The sequence below is a fragment of the Lonchura striata genome, chromosome 1A (assembly GCF_050655825.1).
Source record: "Lonchura striata isolate lonStrDom1 chromosome 1A, ASM5065582v1, whole genome shotgun sequence".
NCBI classification, from domain to species: Eukaryota; Metazoa; Chordata; class Aves; order Passeriformes; family Estrildidae; genus Lonchura; species Lonchura striata.
In genome coordinates, this window is record NC_140741.1 from 46,111,099 (window position 1) to 46,129,093 (window position 17,995).

Consider the following 17,995-nt stretch of genomic DNA (forward strand, 5'->3'; position numbering starts at 1 on the left):
TTTTCTAAAGAAGATAAATGAACTGAACTTGCAAAGTAAAAAACACAGAAATTAAGGGAAAAAAGGAAATTAAAATACTACATTCATTTTATCTTCTTTTGCTTTTGCAGTGTAATGTAATTTTTATTTAAGTGCTCCAATCCTGGCTTTCTTGTGGAGATGTCCTGTTCTCTTTCCGGATAAACAATGGCTCTCTATTTTATTTATTCCTCTTGGTTTTTCCACTGTGTCTTATGGGCTCCCTTCCCAAAGACAAAATCCTTCTCTTCTCAAGTCATCCATGAAAATGAGTGTTCTGTCTCCTCCAGAATTTCATGAGGTACATGAATCATCTGAAAAATAATCCCAGATGCATAAGCATAAAACAGAGCCCTGGGAAAACCTCATTTGGGTCAAAAGCACAGTTCTCCCTGACTTCAGCTGCAGCTGGGAATACTCCATGTTTACTAAAAGCTGGATAAAGGAACTCAAATGTGGAACCCAGGAGAAATTAGGCAGCAACTGAAGCAAGCCTAACGTGGCTTGCCAGCATCACACAAGGACGTAGGTACAGCTATCATTTCTCCTGGGCACCATACAGCTGCCTAACGATTATTTTTATTTGTCTCCACAGTCTTCTTTTATTTGTCTTCACAGTATTGATTCACCTTTTTCAAATTCTGCATTAAATACAGTAACTGTTTTAGAGAGTTTGAGTCTTTTTCAGGGCTTTGATTTATATTGCAACAGGGTCCTTTGCAACCCATAATTAGCTGATGTCTCAAGAGGAGTGTGACTTGAGATACAGTGATATTATTGTGATATAGTTGTGATGAAGTCAGTCTGTTTAAGATCAGAAACATCCCAGTTATCTGCCTCACAGTGCTGATCCAGGAACTCATTTTGCTGGGTCGTTGGTGTTGAAAAGGTTTTGACAGGCTGACTTAGTACCAAATAAATACAATTAATCTTGCCTTAATGCAAGATTATGTATGTAACATAAATGTAGCATAAATTCTGTATCAGGCACAGGAATTTGATTGCAGGTTTGTACTTAATCCACGTTATAATTTTTACTTTTGAATGGTCTCATGGTACAGGGGTATTGCATTAAAGATCCAGTCCCTAGCCAAGAGGAATATCATTTCAGGGGACACTCTGCTATCTTGCCCCATTACACCATGATGAGTATGGATTGGAAATGCAAAGGTTCAATAATTTATTTTTTGCAATGGGAATCTAATTAAACATAAGGAAAACTGAAATTTTTGAGAAGCTGATAAGGGCACAGAAGAGCCCATCCAGAATTCATCTTTTGCTATAAATCTTGAAAGTGTAAAGCTTTATACCAAGAAAATAAAAGAAGTGTAGCTTAGTTAGAAAAAATTAAAGCATTTCCTCCAAAGTCATTCTTGGAAATGGCTGAATTGTTTTAGCTGAAATGTTCTAAAACAAACAGCATGATGTTCCCCAGCATGGAAACTTGAAGTGCAAGTGGTTGCTCTTTGGCAAAATTATAAGCAATTTAAAACCTAAAAATAGAAAGTGACATTCAGTCCTAGACAAAGATGGCATCGTGAACTCTGCCCAGCTTATGCAGAAAACCAGCAAACACAACAGGGCTTCAAAGCAAATACAAGCTGTTTTTGCAAATACTCTTAAAGTGATTCTTTCTTTGAGATTAGAGGGAGTATGAGTCATCTATTTCTTACTAGAGATAGGGCTATCTGCCTGTTATAATGAATTTACATTTTTAATAGCCATCTTAGTTGACTTTGATAACCAGCAAGTGAAATTTCTGAATTATTACTGAAGGTAACTATTTGATTTATCAGCATAATTAATCTTCAGATAAGCCACTTATTCTGCTTTCAATATTCATGTGCATATTCTTATGAGTACCTAGAATTTAAAATATGAAAAGATATGCAGCAGTAATTCTATGTGGATAGAATTTTTTGTCTGTAAGTCAAAAATGTTGTGTCTTTTCTGAGAAATGACCCTTTCATGCTTACATTGCAACAGCTAATACCTCGTTTGTGTCATGGACCTTTTGCAAGACCATCTCAGTGAGGCAGCCCTGATCTAACTAAAGACCTGCTCGACTGCAGGCCTGTCAGTGTGACACTGGGAGGTGTGCTGCACTGTCACCTTCGCTCCGGTGAATTTACATCTCCAGCACTGTGTTGCTATTATTATCTTTGATACGGGTGGGGAAATTCACTTGAGAGGTGGTTATTGCTCTGAGGTCACGTAGCAAATAAGGATGTGTCTCACTCCTATGTTCTGTCTGCAGAAACCTAACTTTTAAATACAATTTTAATTTTTTTTTTGTCTTTTTGTTTTCTTTTTGTTTCCTTTTTTTTTTTTTTTTCCCTTTCTTTTTTTTGCCTGGTGTCTGTGTGTGGGTTTTTAAGATTGCAGGTACACCTGCCATGCTTACTGCCAAGACCTGGTGCACCTGGGCTGCCGGCGGAATGGAAAATTAATGGACTGCCTCACTACGCATGATACCTTAGATTCATCTTACAGCAGTGGTCAGGTAAGAGATCTCCTGCTCATGTAGTTACTGCTTTCTCTTGTCAGCTCTGCTGTGAAGTGTGGTCTGACTGCCTCATCTGGCTGCTTGGGAAGAATGTCTCACTTAGGCATGGCCAGCAAAGCTGGATTTTCCCACTCACTGCTGTGATTTTGCAGCACAGCTGGGTCGAGGAGCAACTGGCTGCTGCCAGCTGGGTGACTCCTGCCCCAGTTAGTTTTCAGTTAAATTGACTGAAAAGTAATCCCACAAAACAGTGTTTTTCCTGTTGGTTTTGTCCACTGTGGGGTCATTTACACCTAATCAATAGAAACTTCTGAGATGTCACCTGTGGTAACATACAGACACTCTCCTGCTTTTATTTTTAGGGGGGAGAGAGGATGAAGAATTGTGGCAAGTTTTTTGTGTGTAAGTTCCTTTTTTCAAACCTTTTATTTGAGCATCAAAAGACTCCTTCATTAATGCGTGTCTGGTCTAAACTTACAGTGTTACTGTTTTAACTGAAAAGTGTTATTCAAAACATAATTAGTGAAAACAAATTGGAATATGCATACGCACAGTGGTCAGTTTAATCCTTTTACTATCTTTAGGAATTATATTGAAGAAATGTCTTTACTGGGGGAAAGGGTTAAAACCCAAACAATCCCAGTCCCAGCTATTATTGGTAATGCTCATTTTATTCACTGTAAGAATTTATGTGAAGCCAAACAGCACAATCATTAACTAAAGATGATGCACTGCCATTTCAGTGAAATAGTCTGAGGACACACAAAGCAAAACAAGCTTAGCTTGGTGGCAAAAGCAGCAGGAAATATTTGCGCACAGTTGAGATAAAACCCAGCGCTTGCATTCCTCGGTGATGATCACTTACCGGTGAATCAACCAAAGATGTATTTTCTCAGAGGATTCCAAATAAAAAAAAAAATTAAAATAGTGCAGCTCTTTTTGTTTCCAGGTTCCTGTTAAGCAAAATTCTTATAGTATATACAGAAGGCCTAAAATCCAGCTGGGAAACATTTGTGAGGGACAGATTAGACTTTATCCTCAGTCCTTGCCATACAAGTCATACAGATTCCAGGAAGCATTTTTATAATTTTATTTTTTTAGCAGGAAAAAAAATGGAACTTGCCACAGACTTATATCAAAACCAACTTTTATGAAATGATAATTCTATCAAAAAGTAGAATTTTACTTATCCAGATAAGTAAAAACAGTATTTGGTAATACAAAGATGTGTAAAGAATTCTAGTGACTAGAGTGATTGTTCAGGATAGTCCTAGAACAGGCTGTCCAAGAAAGGGGTGAAGTCATCATCTATGGAAATGTTTAAAAAATGAGAAGACGTGGCACTTCACAATATGGTTTAGTGGCGTCAGTAGTATTTGGTTAAAAGTTGGAGTTGATGATCTTGGAAGACTTTTCCAACCTTAATGATTCTATGATTCTAAAATTTCTGAGCACCCTTGTTGAGCTTGGTGTGTGTCCTCCAGGTCATCATGAATTTTCTCTGCAAGTGCAACATTTTCTTTTGTAGAAGCCACGCAACCACCACCCAACTGTCCAACCCCCCAAACTGTGACTGAGGACATAGTGTGAGCTCCATGTGTCTTGCTGTTGGGAAGACTGAAGGGGAATAACTCAGATGCTGAGAGGCAGAGTAGCAGGGATGGAGAGGAGGAAGTACATGGCAACGCAGGTTTTGGAAGTGTGGGTAACCGTCAGCAAGAAAATATGACGGGAGCAGAGAGAGAAGGGCATTAAAAATAATTTTTACTCAAAAAGACACATACAGCTCACCTGCAAGAGATCTAAAAAATGAAAGTGCTGTCCTGGGTATGAACACTGAGCTAGGAAACTGTTTCTTGTTCTTTGAGCCTTACAGTACTTAGGGCAGCCAAATTTCATGTGCATTTGTTTTGTGCGCAACAAGATCGCATCAAAGAAGTACTGTTTTTTCCTACTGATTTCCTTCCTCTTGGAAGAAGTCACACTTTGACTGCTTGCAGTGGGTGACAGTTGTTGCAAATCTCTTTCCTAACTATCTGTTTGTGTCAGTGTGTGCCCGACAACTGATACATGAAAGATGAGGATTCAAATGCTATTTTCAGCATCCATGATCTGCTGATTTTGAGGCAGCAACCATTTACATGCAGAAAACCTGGAATGTTTCCTGTTGGGTCATTTTCTTTACACACGGCTGTCCCACATGCACAGTGCAGATGGAGCTACCACAGGAATCTGCAAGGTTTGAATTCGCTCCTTTCTCTGCTACTGACCTTCTCAGACCACTTTATCTTTCTAGGACTTATCTACTTCTCTTGTAGTTAAAAAAGAAATTAGAATTTTTAACAATAATTTTAATATCTTTGAAGGGGAACATTGTTGCAAAAGATGGCATTAGGTTACTATTTAATTGAACACAACTCCCAGCTCAGCTGCCTTCTCAAAATTACTATTTTCTTCCATGCTAGAATTTCCTGGACTTTATCAGCCTTAAAGGTGATTTTTAACTTTCTGTTTAAAGTTTGAACCTGCATCCCATGTATGAAATTGAATAGGTGTTTAGTAAGATTGTGAAGGGGTCAGGGGATGGAAAAAAGACTGAACCTATCTTCTTTACAAAATTATCATTGCATTCTTATTCTATGGATGGTGTCTAGTCTGCAGGCTTTTACTTAGATGCAGGACTGTGCTTTTGAAGCAAATCTTCCAATTGTCTTCACTTCCATTGTTTTGATTGATATCAGGGAGTAGTCATAGGACAAAAATCAATTCCACTTCAGGTGAAAACTAAGCTGCTTCCTGAAGCCTGTGAGAAGAGGCACTCCAGGAGCCAACCTAACACACTCAGTCTACTGGATCAAAGCAGAGATTTTCTTAAGTAAACATTATGAAGGGTTTTTATTGAGGACTTTGGATTCTCAGCACCACTTGCTGTCTTTTACAGAGCTGTGCATTGCACTACATAATTTGCTAAAATAGGCATTAGATTCTTGGCACAGAACTTCCCCCAGTGATGCATGCTTTTTCTTTATCTATATCGTGACTTTGAAAATCACATGGCATGCAAATCCAGTTAATTTTGCATGAGCTATGCAAGTCAAATGCAGAGTTACAACAGTCACACATGTATTTGGGAATGTCTCACCCCTACAGTGAACATCAATTTAAATTGTGAAGGGATTTTGCAGGAATACTCAAACTTTTTAGTATTTATAAAGAGGGATGACTTTCTAACAGACCACAGTCCTGGGCTTTGTGCCTTTTCTTCCTGGGATGTTCTAATTTGGAGTGCATTTGTTTTTTTAAGACACTAAAGCACTAGTTCGAAGACATTATATTGGCACTCTTGTGCTGGTACAGGTTAGATCTTTTCTTGTAAAGAGTCATGGCACCTCTGTATTTGCATAAGCTCCTTCAAATACAGAGAATATTATTTTGTGATGATAGTAGCCAATGCTTTGCACTCTAGCTCTCTATGACCTAACACCATTTCAGATTGCTCAGGCAGTGTGAATGTATATCCTACTTGATACAGGTGATATAAACTTCCCTTTATTCTGCTGCAGTGACCTGGTGATGCCCTGAGTGCAGCAGAGCTTGGTGCCCTGCTGCAGCTCCTGGTCCTGAATGCTTGTTCATGCCCATACATTTTCCATGTTCTCTTTGCTCTTCCACTCCCACTGTCACCAGGACTGCTGGTTTTGGACAATGCTTTTTCACAATGGGTCAGGAAAATATTGTAGCTTCTAACCTTTGTCCTTGCAAAGCCCAATTAGCTCTTCAGTTCTCAACACAGCCTGTGAACAGTGCTGTCAGCACAACAGGGACTGGAACTTATGATGTGGCTGAAACACCTTAAACTCCAAATAACCTTGAACAAATGTCACTTTGAGACACAGTTTGAGAATATAGGCTTAAGATTTCCCTTATAGGAAAGAGGAATTTCTTACAGGCTGTTAACTGCTGATTTTGCAAAGGGAGTCTACAAATTTCCAGTGGATTTCCCTCCTGTGCAATTCTGCCAGCAACCAGAGCACTTGGGTGCACACATGAGTGTGCACAAACAGTCTCAGAATCTGGAATGTGGTCACACAGCTTGACTTTGTTAACAAGTCGCTGGAACTCAAAAGGCCTAGTTTTTGAGCTTCTTTCTCTGAGGGTGTATATATACACACATAAATATTTCATTATAAAAAGGTCAAGGAAATTCCATGATGAAGCTGTTCTTACAGATTGCTAAGGCTGCGGGGTTAATACAGGGAAATGAAACTCACAATGTCAAACATACTGCAAGTACCCAATGGCAGAAATATATGACTCAGGTGAAAATTGTGTGACCCTAGATGTTTCCCTCCTGAACAGACTTCCTATAGAGATTAAAGAGGAAATTATACATATAGGTTCTCTGTAATCTTGTAACAGAACACTCAGAAAAAGCTGGGGAAAGAGTTGCCAATTTCTTCCACGAGCAAGCAGAGTGGGATGAATAAAGCTCCTTTCCAGCAATTGTCTTCTGTGCTACCACGTTGCCGACTACAGGCACACCACCTCTGACTGACATGCCATGGCCTTCTCAAAAGTCTAAGAAGTATCAAAGCCATTATGTGGATTTTGATATTTTCCTATTTTTCTATGATTCTAGATGAATCAAAAAGTGATATTTTTTTATGCATAAGTCACAGATACAATTTATTTTCTTCTTCAAGTTGACAAGCCTTCCCAAAGAGGTCTCACTATGCTCAAATTTTCTCAAAGACAGAGGGCATTCAGAGTTGAAGTTTGTACAAGACCTACGGCAGTTGGTAAAGTATAAAAAGAGATATAGGGTGTTGCAAATGGCTTGGATAACAACACCCCCCAGGTTGCTTCAAATTGCATGAATGCCATGGAGAAGAATGAGGGGATCTCACAGTACTAATACAGAAACTTCTGGACTTGGAAGGCCACTGAGGTTGTCGCCTAAATGTACGTGAAACTGAAAGTGGTTTCAGTTCCTTGCCTTAAAAGATATGGTAGTTGAACATTTCTTCAAAAATAACCCATTGTGAAAAAATTGACAACACAGAGAAGAATATAATAATGTAGGTGTGTGCAGTTATTGATTAACAATGAAAGCTACCTTTGAGTTATTGATTGCTTTCCTCTACTAATTCTTGGTAATGGTGTGTACTCTGTACAATGGGTATGGGGTTTATGGCTCACGTATTTCAAATCTATGTTAAACATGGTTATGCTTGGTAGTAGCTGAAAGGAAAATAGGAAAACTGAATTATGTTTGTTTTGGCAAGCAAAGCAAGATTTAAATTTTGACAGTAACTGCGTAAGCTTTTAAACCAAAACTGAAGCTGATTTCAATTCTAATTTCTATATTGCTCAGGTTACTATTACGAAAATACATTTGTCAAAAATAAAATACTTGATCAATTATATAAACTAGAAATTAGTTCCAAGCTTTCAAAAAATAATTTGAGACTTTCAACAACAGTTTCTGGGGAACTACCTTTTGTAACCCTCCCTCACAGGATTATTATTAAAATGGGCTTTGCACAATACTGACTTAAGGTCTTTAAATCATAAAATAATTGTAACATTTTATAGAGTTGTATTTGCTCTATCAGATATTTGGACCTTTTCAGTATGCTCTGGCACAAGCATCAAGGAATAGTCTGTTGGGTTTCCTTGGGCACACTGAGCAAATTCTTGGGTTGATGGGGACTGAGGCAGTAGTTGAATATTGCAAGTAGGATGAATCCAAAAGACACATTTAAACAAGGAGAGGGTTTTAGAACTCAAAGTAGACCTCAAAGCCCAGTAAGTAAAGACTGGATGGGGCACGTGGTGAGGAGACTTGTATCATCATACCACCAAATAGACTTAGCATTAGAATTGATATTTTTAACAGAATAAATTTCAGCTTCCTGGTGGAAATTTTCAGCCCACAGAAGCAATCTAAATTGTGTTTGTATGCCATTATGTTTTTTAAACTTAAAAAAACCCACACATTTTGATCCCTAAATCTGTCTTTAATCTTTTTTTCTTAAAATTGGCTTGTTGGAGGTTTCTTTCCATTTTAAGTACTTGGTCAATATTCAGGCTCAACCTTTCAAACAGAAAGGTAACAAGGTCACTGCTTAAGGCACACATTACTGAAACATAGAGAAGGTCAGTTATCAGTTGTTTACCAACCAGATCAATGTTGTCAAACACCTCTGATTTTCTAGTTCCATTGAAGAAACAAGAAGGCTTCAAATTAGAGGAAAATGCTATTAGAGAAGGGGAATATTTTAAATGTGCTTTTGATTTTTTGTACAGTTAGGTGTTTTCACATTCAAGAGTTTTGTATTGTCTTCCTAGAAAATATGTTTCCCTAAAATGTAGCCAGTCTCAACCTGCCATTTTGTCAGCTGCCATTGTAAGATCAATGTTCTTTTTACACTATTTATTTCTAATATTTTTTCAAATCCTTTCCACTGCTGTCAGTGTTGTGCCAGATGTAGGATGTAAAATACTTACTGTATTTTTTTATTGTGCCAATTTTCTTCCTAATTCAAAGTTACCAATATCTTCCCAGTATCTCAGCAGAGCACAGATGATAACATTGCTAATTTAATACGGGTAATAGAGGGTTGCAGGACCTATATGTTCCAGGTGGTTCTCCAGTATTCAAATAGCATTGCTGAATCATGTTGGAGAAAAAGTTCAAGGAGAACTGATCCTCTAAAATGTTAAGTTCTGTGTGGAGCCTGAGGGTTGGGCTTGTGACAGTTGGCAGCAGAGGGATCAGAGAACATTTCTGTCTTATCTTCAGGGTAGATTTTTCAACATGCAGATCAGGACATCAACCACTAGGACAGTTGATTTTGATGTGGCATAGGAAGGCAAATGGATGTTGCATCAAAACTTGTGTGCTTGAAGATGTGTATTTTGTTGATTTATGTTGTAGAGTAGATTGTTCATGGAAGCTGCACAATTGCTGGGTGATAGATCACTGATCATTATAGTGTCCTGAGTGCCTTACTGAACCCTCAAAACATGCAAAGAAAATGAGCACTGGTAGGGAAATTGTTAAATGGTGTGTAAATGCTGGGCCATTCAAATCTCTGTCTCAGTGAAGTCCTAACACTGATTTTTCTCAGAAGTCCATATGCTATAAACAACAGATGGAGTACTGAACTTTGCCTTTCAGTTAGAGACAGGCTGGCAAACAGAGTGACAATGGCTTTTATTCTACCCTTCATGGCCTGATTATGTTTTTCATATCCATTAAACACCTCAGTCTAAATAGAATTACCAGCAGCCATGTCAGGTTTGTCCTAACCTATTAATCCACAGGAGTAAAGGGGTTGTGAAGTATAACAAAGGGCTGAAGAGATATTTAATATCAGACATTTTCCAGTGCACTTACTCAAGAGGATGATTTTATTTTGCATTTGAATATTCAGGAAAGTAGCTGGGCTTGTGATATGATGCAGACTACTTAACTAATCCCATGTAGACCTGCCCTGAGCAAATAACGAGATGGCAGTGAGAGCTGATTAGAAAAGAAAGTCAGAGCTGTTGGGAAACTGTTGGGAAACCTATGTTCCCAAATACTCTTCCAGCTTCACATTATCTGCCTTTTTTTTTTTTTTTTAAATAGAATTTCGGCCTTTTTGTTTGACTTATGGCATTAGCAGCTGCTGGAAATATACACAGAAGAGATTGCTGGTTTTGACTCAGTGCAGGAAGGGCATGATGCAAAACCTTCCCTGGTGGGGAAGGAAGGTGGGGAGTGGTTTTTGATTATTTTAATGATAACATTGCTGGGTGAAGATAGGAAAAGATTTGTTCCCAGTCTTTGATCCAAGTAGCATGCCAACTAACAGTAACAAAGACAGCTGTTAGGAAATCAGGTAGACAACAGAGCCTATGTTGTTCTGTTTGTTTTTCGTACAGAAATGAAAAGTCTTGTTTCCCAGAGCACAGGAATCAAATGACAGCAGGTAGCATTTTTTCATACTGATTCATGGCTTCCTCTAACTGGTGACACTGCCTAAAAGCTGCCCTCCAGACTCTTCCTCAGTGCAGAAGAGCCCACTTTTTCTCAGCAGCTCAGTTTCTCCCCAGCTATGTGCCTGTGCTGCACTCTGTTTCCCTTTTCCAAGGGATCTCATTTTACAGCGAAGCTCCATTCTTGTATATGTTTTCTCATATCAGTGTGCTCCACAGGAACTGGGGATAAGAACTTAAACCTGCTCCATTTACTCTGCAAATAGTTTATATAGCTGTGTAAAAATCCAGTGATGTAGAGTTAATGCTTCAATATTCTTACTGGGAAAGGGGAAAATGTCACCAGTTGTATGCCATTTAAATGCATGACAATGAAGTCTTACTAGTTAAACTCCTGGAGAGTAGTCTCTTTGTTCCTACCCAAAGCATGAAGAAGTAGTTGGCTGACTCAGATCAAAACATGCTGGGTTCTCTTAGCACTAGCAGGAGATCTCAAGCGATAGCTAGTTTGTCATGTTCCCTCCTCCCTTTTTATTTCAGCTATGGTAAATCTCCATTCCTGCAGCATAGGTCCACTGCTGATTCAGCACCTCTGCTTCCCAAGACCTTATGATATTTTACTGCCAAGTGAAAAAAACTGCCTGGATACAAAAGGCTGTTGTACAGTTTCTTGGGAACACAAAGGCACAGATACAAAATGTATACTCCTACAAGCTTTTCAGATATGGTTTGTTCTACAAATAATACACTGATGATCAGTTGTCATTGGTTTTGTGTTGGGTTGGTTTGTTTTTTGTTGGTCTTTTTTTTTTTCTGAATGCTTATTTCACAAATGATGTAACCTTTCAAAAAATCAGATAAAGTCCCTTTACCATTTTTCATTTATGGTTGTGACATCCAATTGGGATTTTTGATTCAACAGTAACTTTGCATCTTGATCACTTTTCATCTGTGACCTTCATATTACTTATGACTTATGCCATGATTCTTAATCAAGAGGCCCCTCCTATGGATGAATTTTAGATCAGCTCCTGGCCCAGATGAAGCTAGAGCCATGATGCTTGGACACTGGATGGTTTCCTGAGAAGATAAACCAGGCTGGTCTCTGGATGCCTGCCCTATTTGGATACCCCTAGAGAAAAATGGAAAAATTACCTCCCTTTTGCATTTGAGAAGAAAACTTTCATAATGGGATCCCAAGAGATCATCAGACACATGTATTTCAATTAGTGAACCCTTGGAAATCTGCAAATGCCTGTTCCAGGTATTTTGTCTGCTGACGTGTTGCAGTAAGATGGATAACTGGATATGATTACTTGATTTGCCTAAATCATACCCTATACTACTCCATCTTTTTCCCTGCTGATGCTTGCAAGTGTGTATTGTAGCCATGGTAAATCCCATTTTAAGGCTTTGTCTTTTCTGTTAGAGTGTGTGTTTACAAGAAGATAAATACCATCATTGATGATTTTGCTTTACAATCCTAGGTGAGAACAAAGCAGTGATGATGGTTACCATGGGGCAGCAGGATGAGGTCAGTACCATGCATCCTGCCTGGACCTCACTTAGTTGACTTCAAGATAAAAATTATGTTGTCTTAATTTCACTAGGCTTTTCTATCACAATTTCTTATCAGAAAATTCTGCAGCATTCTCCTCTGGGGCAGAAAGACCAGCGTATCACAAGGCTGAGCATTACTTTTATATTTCCCAGTACTCATGAACTTTGGTTTAGCAGAATACTGCTTTCCAGTGTTTTTCTGATTTCCATTTGCATTGTTCTCTTCCCTTGACCTTCCTTTTGCCATCCTGAGTAATATTTTCCTTTACAATAACCTTGAAGAGAGATTTCCTTATCTGCATATATGACTAATCAGTAAGGTTTTATGATTATTATAAAGCAGTTTGTTGGAGGTGAGAATTAGAGCATGAAACAGGGACTGAGGAAGCCAGATTTTCAGTCCTTGCTTTACTAATGACTGAATAGATATGGCCTTCAGCAAGACAATTTGGCCTTGGTTTTCAGATGTGTTGATTTAATTTTCAGTCTTTTCCCTCCAGCTTTCTTTTCTTCATTGTTTTGTGGGGAGGAAGTTGCCCACAGTATGCAAACCTGCTATTTCATTTTACCTAAAAATATGTCTCAATCTGGGCAGTCAGAAGTAGAAGTTGGTTTTAGAAATGGTTGTGAGTAGTGTTCCTTACCTATCACCACAATGAAGATGAACTCTTTCCTGCAAAATGTTATGGGTGAATGAATGCATTAGGTGGCACAGAGTTATGAGTTCTGAGAACTTGATTGTTTCTTCTTTATTCTTTACCTGTAACTTCTATGACTATCACTGAATTTGTTAAAGATCCATTATTTGGAGAAGGAAAGCAAGGTTGATCTCTTAAAGCTGAGGATTACAGATGAAGGTAAATTCAGAGTTAACTCAGTAAGACAGAGTAGAAGGAATAAAATCTCTGGCCCTTGCATTTGTGAACTATGATTTTACTCAGTTCTTCATATTATTTTCACCACAATCAGCAGATATAACTAAAGACAGGAACAATATATTGGAGTGAATGAAGAAGAAAAAAGTGTTTTGAAAATACCTAGGATCCACACGTTCAGTTGTCATTTGGCAGCTGCTGTCTGTCTGAGAAGTCTCCTTAACACGATCCTTTGCGAGTAGGTCAGGAGTCCTCTCCTTTGGCTGAACCATCTTTCTGAGATCCCATGCTCCATCACCCAGCAGGAACTTGCCAAGCTGTGCTGGGCTGCACAGCTCCCACAACTTGCCCTGCCTTAACCCACATCCCAGGCTGCTGGCTTCACCCCTTTGCTGCCAGGTCCTTCCATGCAGTGCAGGAGCAGCCTGTCAGATGTGTACATCCCCCATGTGGGGCCAGAGAAAGGACCCCTGTCAGGGAAAGAGATACACAGAAAAGGGACAAGAGGGCCTGACATGAGCCATCTGGATTTTTTATTCTTTTTATCCCTCTGTGTCACATCAAGCTGTCTAGACCTCCCAGAGCAGCCTTACTCTTGGGGATTCTTGAGAATCATGGCATTAGGTTAGACAGTGAAAAAGGAGATGTAGGGTCTAGCAGAGTCAGTAAAAGCGGAGTTTTGCTGCAAGAGATCCAGTTCTACTAACACTTTGTAAACATCCATTTTCTTTTTTTCTTTAAAATATCCTCAACTTGCAGTTTTGAGCCTTCTTTGGACTGAGATTGCCTGATGGGAAGTCAGTACACATCCCTGAGCCATGGGGCCTCTGATATAAGGGAAATATGTGAGCCTCAATCCCACCCACCCTCAGGCTATCTGAATTTTAAGATGAGTTGGCCATAGTCCAACTGCTGGCAGCATTTCATAGACAAGTCCTCTAGACTGTGCTAAAGCACTGTGCGTAAGAGCAGTCTTATTTTACACTCTTCTCCACACTTTCGTTTCTTATAAGTCACCTGTGTGTTTTGGCATCCATTAAGAAGGAAAAAAATCTGGCAGTTCTGCTGTAGTCAGATTTGGCAGTCTCACTGGTTATTTCCAGTAATTATCTCCATTTCACAGATATGCTCTTGGTGCCAGTTTTAGGAAAACCTTCACCTTTTTGATGTTAAGGAAATGGATTCTTTAGGAAGTTGGTTTTGTCCAAGAACAACCCCTTCTTTACAAATGCTCTCACTGTGATCTTTCGCAAAAGGCTGCATTCAAAATTTGAAATATGCTGATGTGCAAATAATTTCAATAGCTGACCTGCAGAATCTGTTGGCAAGGCTGCTAGAGGCAGTTTGCTCTGATTCCCGCTGCCTGCTTAATTTTGGCAGCTGAATACTTTCTGGCCCAGATGCCTGCAATCTCTTGTCCAAGTTAGGAACTAGACAAACTCTGTTCACTGTCCTGCAAGTGCACCTCAGCTTATCATCTACATGAAGAATTAGACCTAAAGCTTGGGCTGCCTTTTGCCTCCCAGAGTTATTTTAAATGGACGCAGGAAAGCTGGATCAAGGATGTACAGTGGTGGATGTGGCTGCTGGAGGCTCGCTGAGGAGAGGGGCGATGGCTGCCTTGCCTTGTAAGGGTATCTGCGCGGCTGCAGAGCCGTGGCGAGCGCTGCCAGCCCTCCTGAGCAATCGCAGGTGGTCTTTGAAAGCAGCCAAGCACACAGGGGCAGGTCCTCTGAAAGAGCAGATGCCGAAGCAGATGTTAAGGCCACATCAAGGACCACTGAGTGCAGGGTGGCAGGGTTGTGGGAGGAGATTGCTTCCAGGATACAGACGTGAAATTCTTAGGTATGGCTTGCAGTGTTGATGTGCCTCTCTGTTTCAAATCCTCACACCTCTGCTGCAAAAATATTTTTCAAAGTTTTGCAGACTTTTTGTAAGTTAATTTAAGAACAGGTCTTTGAAACAAAGAGTTTTTAGAAAGACTTTCAGACCCAAAGACAATTAAGGTAGATACCCTAATGCATACAGCACAGAGCATGAGATCTTTATCATTGTTCTGCTGCTATCATGAGTGATGTTTCTGACATGTTTTGAGGTCTGCATGTAGGACTGCAAGTTCACTTACCATTTAGTGTCTTTGAGGTCCAACCCATCTTTCAATTACCCTGTGTCTCTGCTAATGTGGTCACATGTCAGAGGACAGGAGGAGAACCCACAGTGTTAAGTTACCTGTGCATATGGACATGCATCTGTACATATATGAAGATAACCTCTCTTTGACAACATGTTGCTGTGGTTTGCTCTCCAGGTCTGGCACTCCCGACACTGAGTGCAGACATGAAGATGCAGTGCTGCCCCGTGATTATGTGGGGATCTGGCATTGCTCCTGTGGGACAAGAGGTAGGGGATAAATGATGGAGACCGAGTATGGCTGATGAGAATAAGCACTGACCAGCAGAACTCAAGGACAAGGTGTGAGGAACAAAGAACATCCTTTTTAAAACAAAAGTTGTGCACTGTTCATGCCAGATGCAGATTTTTCACAGTTGGCATTGGTGGCATTGCCTTTGTAATGGCAGCTACCCAGACTGATCTGGGATCCAGCTGGTAAATGGCATAAATGGAAGTGCTTGTGGCTCTCCTACATGGAGCTTTCCCAGCTTACCTGGGTATTGCTATGGTAGTCCCCCACTGTCCCAGTACCCAGCTTGTTTTCCTCTTGGAAAGCTACATTTTGCCTGGAGGGATGGCTCAGCTGATGAGGCAGCTGTTCTACTGTGGCAGATTTCAGCCTGGTGCTATTAAGGAAAAAAAAAAACAGAGAGAGAGAAAAAATTTGGTTCCAGTTTATCCTAACCATCTAAGCCCTAAATTGAGGTGGCTCAGCAGCTGCCTCAGGAACAGCTGAGCTGCCTGTGCAAAAGGAACATAAACTTCTCAGAGAGAGGCAGCTCAGATTGAGGCCCTCAGTTAAGGGCAGGAGTAACTACTTCAGTCTCTAGCTGCACAGGTTGTGTGGCACATCTCAATATAGCGAAGGAAATTGGAGTTGTGGGAAGATATCTTTGTGAGCCTGTAACAGAGCATTTCTGTCAGTGACAGAAAAGAGAGCATGATGAAACATGTTGTTCAAATGTTGTAGCAAAAAAGCTATATTTAGCTGTTCTAAAAATTGCTAAGCATCAGACATGAAGGAAATGGCTGTGGCAACCTACGCTCTTCCAGTTTCACCTGTTGCAGTGTTTCTTAAGTCTAGAGATATCTATAAAATAAGTTACATAGCAGTTAAAACTTTCCCAGAAGAGATGTAAACAAACTAAATTCACTTGCCGAAACAGCTATTACTGAACTATGAATTGACCTTGTGCTGTGTCGATTCGCTGTAATGCAAACCATCTGCACACTGAAACAATTAAAGCCTTCACATCTCCTAGGAGTTTCCTTCCTCCGATTATAACTTATGTGCTGTGGTAGAAGCACAGAGGTAAACAGCTAGTTAGAGTGGCCCTCTGTGTCTGTGTGTCTGTGTAATTTTATGGTGCAGCACATACAAAACCATTTCATTTGAAGTGGCAGCCAGCTTTCAAGTAGAAAATATAGCATATGCTTGGTACCAAATGCTGGAGCCATAGCTTGTAAGACAGCCCGAGTTAGGCAAATCTGCTTTGCTCCTCTGCTTCCCTTCCCCCAGATTCTCCTTAGGATGTACCAAGTTTTCATGCTGGAGAGGCAGCACGTAAATACAGCCTGCTCCTGTGTAAGGCCCCTCTGCATGTGCTAAACTGAAACCCCTGCCTTCTGTAAGAGCAGTACCTAAGTGCTGTCAGTCTGGGCTGTGTCTGAAGTGAAAGCTTAAATAGCAATTACATATGATTTTATAAAAAATGTATTTCATTTACAACTACTTTAGTTTCCAGAAGTTCAGAGTTTACACTCTTTAAAGCCATAAAAAATCAATCTACAGCCATGGCATTAGAGTTTGGATATTGCTGTGGTGGGAAAATACCAGAGATGTTGCTGCTGTAGGATTGCTGTTCAATTTGCTGTGTCCCACAACTGGCAAAGTTTCATATTCAAATCTCTACACTATAAAACCTCATTTTAACATGTTCTTCCACCACTTATGTCCATCCAGATTACAACAGCACTGAAACCTCAGATCCTTCCTCTTCAGATCACAGGAAAGAGTGCAAGCCTTGCAAGCTCAGTAAAATAATTAAATAAAGCTATTTTGTAGGGATAGGGGGTTTTTCCTGGAAAAAAGTTTTAGACACGCATTTTTAGAAAACATTCATTTAGCCTAACATTCTAGACAATGTAAACATAATTCATGTAAACATAAGAGTGTAAAATTAAAATAATTAAATATTTTTCTTTTAAAGTTAAGTCTGAAAAGTAATGAGTAGTTGCAGCACCGTTTCTGAGCGAGCCATGATTGTCTCTGTGGGCAAAGGCTTCCATCCTAGGGAGTGACCTCTGGCATCTGGCCAGGCCCCATAAAGCACCTCAGGTCCACATTTCTCAGAGCAGGCTGTGTCCTACATGCCTGTATGCGTGGACTCTGGATATGGCATGCATGTTTTATCCATTCAAAGTGTCTGGAAAGTGGGGGGGGGTGGCTGAGTGAGTGCCACTGGCTGGGATAGTGTAAGAGGATGGTGAAATACAGGAAAAGACTGGGGAGTTCCACACTACCACAGTGATGTGATTTCTGGTGCTGACTACCCTTGGAAGAACCTTTGGTTTGTTTTGAAGGAAATGTATTGATTTGCTGTAAAATAGAGCCCACAAATGAACTAACATGTGAAATAAGATATTCAGAACACCAGACCCTGGGGCTGAGATGGGAAATAGAATCATTTGGCAGTGTTAGCTCAAGTCCTCTAAATTCTAGGTCATGTACATGTTATGTATAAAAGACTACCTATAGCAAATAGACAAAAGTATATAAGTTGCTAGATTTATAGTTTCCTCTGTGACCTGTGTACTGACCCATGTCTGAACTCTGCTGCAGGCCAGAGAAGTAATGAGGGTCTTAGTCATGCCCTGC

At 39.9% G+C, this 17,995-nt stretch overlaps 1 protein-coding gene across 1 annotated transcript in view; it reads left to right on the forward strand.

The window, feature by feature from the left end:
• The window catches only part of RASSF3 (Ras association domain family member 3), a 104,087-nt gene that overhangs the window by 24,297 nt on the left and 61,795 nt on the right, over positions 1-17,995 (forward strand). Inside the window, exon 2 of the mRNA XM_085568811.1 lies at positions 2,397-2,521. Coding sequence (XP_085424937.1) covers positions 2,397-2,521 — 125 coding nt within the window. The remainder of the gene's footprint in view (positions 1-2,396; positions 2,522-17,995) is intronic.